At 37.8% G+C, this 2,508-nt stretch overlaps 1 protein-coding gene across 1 annotated transcript; it reads right to left on the bottom strand.

The window, feature by feature from the left end:
* Nucleotides 1-1,074: 1,074 nt before the first annotated feature.
* On the bottom strand, nt 1,075-1,626 carry LOC106336737. Its single transcript, XM_013775669.1, has one exon. The coding sequence runs from the start codon at nt 1,624-1,626 to the stop codon at nt 1,075-1,077; it is 552 nt and encodes a 183-aa protein (XP_013631123.1).
* Between the last annotated feature and the right edge of the window lie 882 nt (nt 1,627-2,508).

Here is a 2,508-nt window from a genome sequence, read left to right as displayed (position 1 = left end):
CCATGCTATTAATTGATAGAGGGTAAACGATAAGATATAGGAGTGGTGTACGATCTTGTACTGTGTACACCTTATATTCCTGGATATAGCTGTACACTCCGCCTTAAACTTAGTTCATTCAGTTCTATATCACATTTTATTAATTAAAAGAGTGAAAATGACAAGATATGAGTGGGTGTATGACCGAGAGATCATCACCCTCCGGAGTATAAATTGTGCACTATATCTTAAAGTAAGTGCAACAAGTTTTTTATTCCATAATAATAATTAGTAGAAGGCAAACGATACGATTTAAAAGTGGTGTACGATCTTATACTGTGCACACCGTATATTCCTGGATATAGTTGTACACTCTCTCTTAAACATAGTTCATTTAGTTGTATATCCCATTTTACTAATTCGCAGAGTGAAAATGACAACATATCAATGGGTGTATGACCGAGAGATCATCAACAAGTTTTTTATTGCATAATAATAATTAGTAGAAGGCAAACGATACGATTTAAAAGTGGTGTACGATCTTATACTGTGCACACCGTATATTCCTGGATATAGTTGTACACTCTCTCTTAAACATAGTTCATTTAGTTGTATATCCCATTTTACTAATTCGCAGAGTGAAAATGACAACATATCAATGGGTGTATGACCGAGAGATCATCACCCTCCGGAGTATAAGCGTACACTATATCTTAAATTAAGTTCAACCAGTTCTATATCCCATATGAATAATTAGTAGAGGGCACACGATAAGATACAAAAGCGGTGTACGATCTTAGTTGGAAAACGATAACAATCCCCTTACAGCAAATAAGATTCCCAAAAACCTACATTCACATCATACTTGCAAACGACTTACACTGAAGCCAACATATTAAAACTAGAGATTGGAGACGACTGAGGTTGCTGAGCATTTACCGGCACCAGAGAATGCGACGGAGTTTGAGATGCGGCTGGATCCAACGGCGGAGGGGCTCGAGTCAGCGACGTTGCCAGAGACGGAGCCCACTCCGGTTGAATTGGAGCCAGAAATGGAACCTAATCCGGCCGCACTGTTGTCCGCGACGCTGGCAGCTACGGAGACGAGCCACCACCGGCAGCGCTGTTCTCGGCGACAATGTTCGCGAAGGAGATGCTAGAGTCAGCGAGTGAGTCACCATCGGCAGTGCTGTTTGTGGCTGTTAAAGATTCCGATTCGTTGGTTACGGTACCTGAGGCGGCAGAGACAGAACCTGGTGTGGAAAAACCCATGTCGTCGTACTCAACTTCCACCCTCGTATCTCCTTCATATGACCAGTCGTTGTCAGACTCTTCGTCTTCACTCTCTTCCTCCTCTTCAGGTTGCGGTTTGTCCCAGGGGAGTTCATCTGCCGGGTCCAATAAGCTGTTCTTCCTCTTCTTACGTCTGCGAGTTTTTTCTTCCGGAGAATTTTCCATTTCCAGTATCTCTTCCACTGTGGCTGCTTCTAGAAAGAGTGCTTGAAGAGTTGCAAACTCTTCAGATTCCAAACCCTCACGGATATCTTTCTTCAATCCTTCACGAGCAATTTTAATCAAATCCTGCTCGTTTTTTTGATTCTTGATCTCAAGACCGAGGAAGAAATCCTCGTATTCATCAACGGTCATCGATCCTTGTTTGATTTCAAAAACCATTTTGAGTTAAGAAATTTTTTGGTGATGAAATGGTTTGAGGGTCAGATCCGTTTTAACACAATAAAACGAAGTAAGTAATATGAAATTAGCATTAATATCCCCTACACAGTAGATAATGCCAAGGCGAGTTTTCCACTTCTCGATTCAAGGTAACCTAAACGATTAAGGAAAATGATTGTTTTAGTAAAACTTTTTCTCGGGGATGTCAGAATTAATACAAAATATCCTTCATTGAAACTAAAGTATTAATCAGCCCCGTCAATGTCAGAACGAGTTTGAATTTTGTACAATGTCACCGAAAGGAATTTGCATTTGTTTGAATATATCATTGATTTGAAAATATATGCTGTACACCACATTGAATTTCAAAAATAATATATTTATTCATAGAGTGATAAGGGCAATACACCATATTAAATATCATAAAAGATTATATTTATTGATATAGTGTTTAGGTAACCTGCCTCGATTCAAGGTAACCTAAACGATTAAGTAAAATGATTGTTTAGTAGAACTTTTTCTCGGGGATGTCAGAATTAATACAAATTCTCTTTTAATTGAAAATAAAGTATTAATCAGTCCTGTCAATGTCAGAACGAATTTGAATTTTGTACAATGTCACCGATATGAATTTGAATTTGTTTGAATACATCATTTCTTTTAAAAATATATGTTGTACACCACATTCAATTTCAAAAATAGTATATTTATTGATAGAGTGATAAGGGTAAGGCACCATATTAAATATCATAAAAAATTATATTTAATAATATAGTGTTTAGGTAATACAACCATGCACTATTACTGCCATGTGTCGAAATCTGGAAAACCAGTGCAACACCGAAAATCCCGTAG

Source organism: Brassica oleracea, chromosome C1 (genome assembly GCF_000695525.1).
Source record: "Brassica oleracea var. oleracea cultivar TO1000 chromosome C1, BOL, whole genome shotgun sequence".
Classification (NCBI taxonomy): domain Eukaryota; kingdom Viridiplantae; phylum Streptophyta; class Magnoliopsida; order Brassicales; family Brassicaceae; genus Brassica; species Brassica oleracea.
Note: the sequence above shows the minus strand (reverse complement) of the source record. Positions and strands in the feature narration are given on the sequence as shown.

What these genes read in the sequence shown, in the direction of transcription:
- LOC106336737 (XM_013775669.1), bottom strand. Translation starts at nt 1,626, where the DNA reads ATGACCGTTGATGAATACGAGGATTTCTTCCTCGGTCTTGAGATCAAG.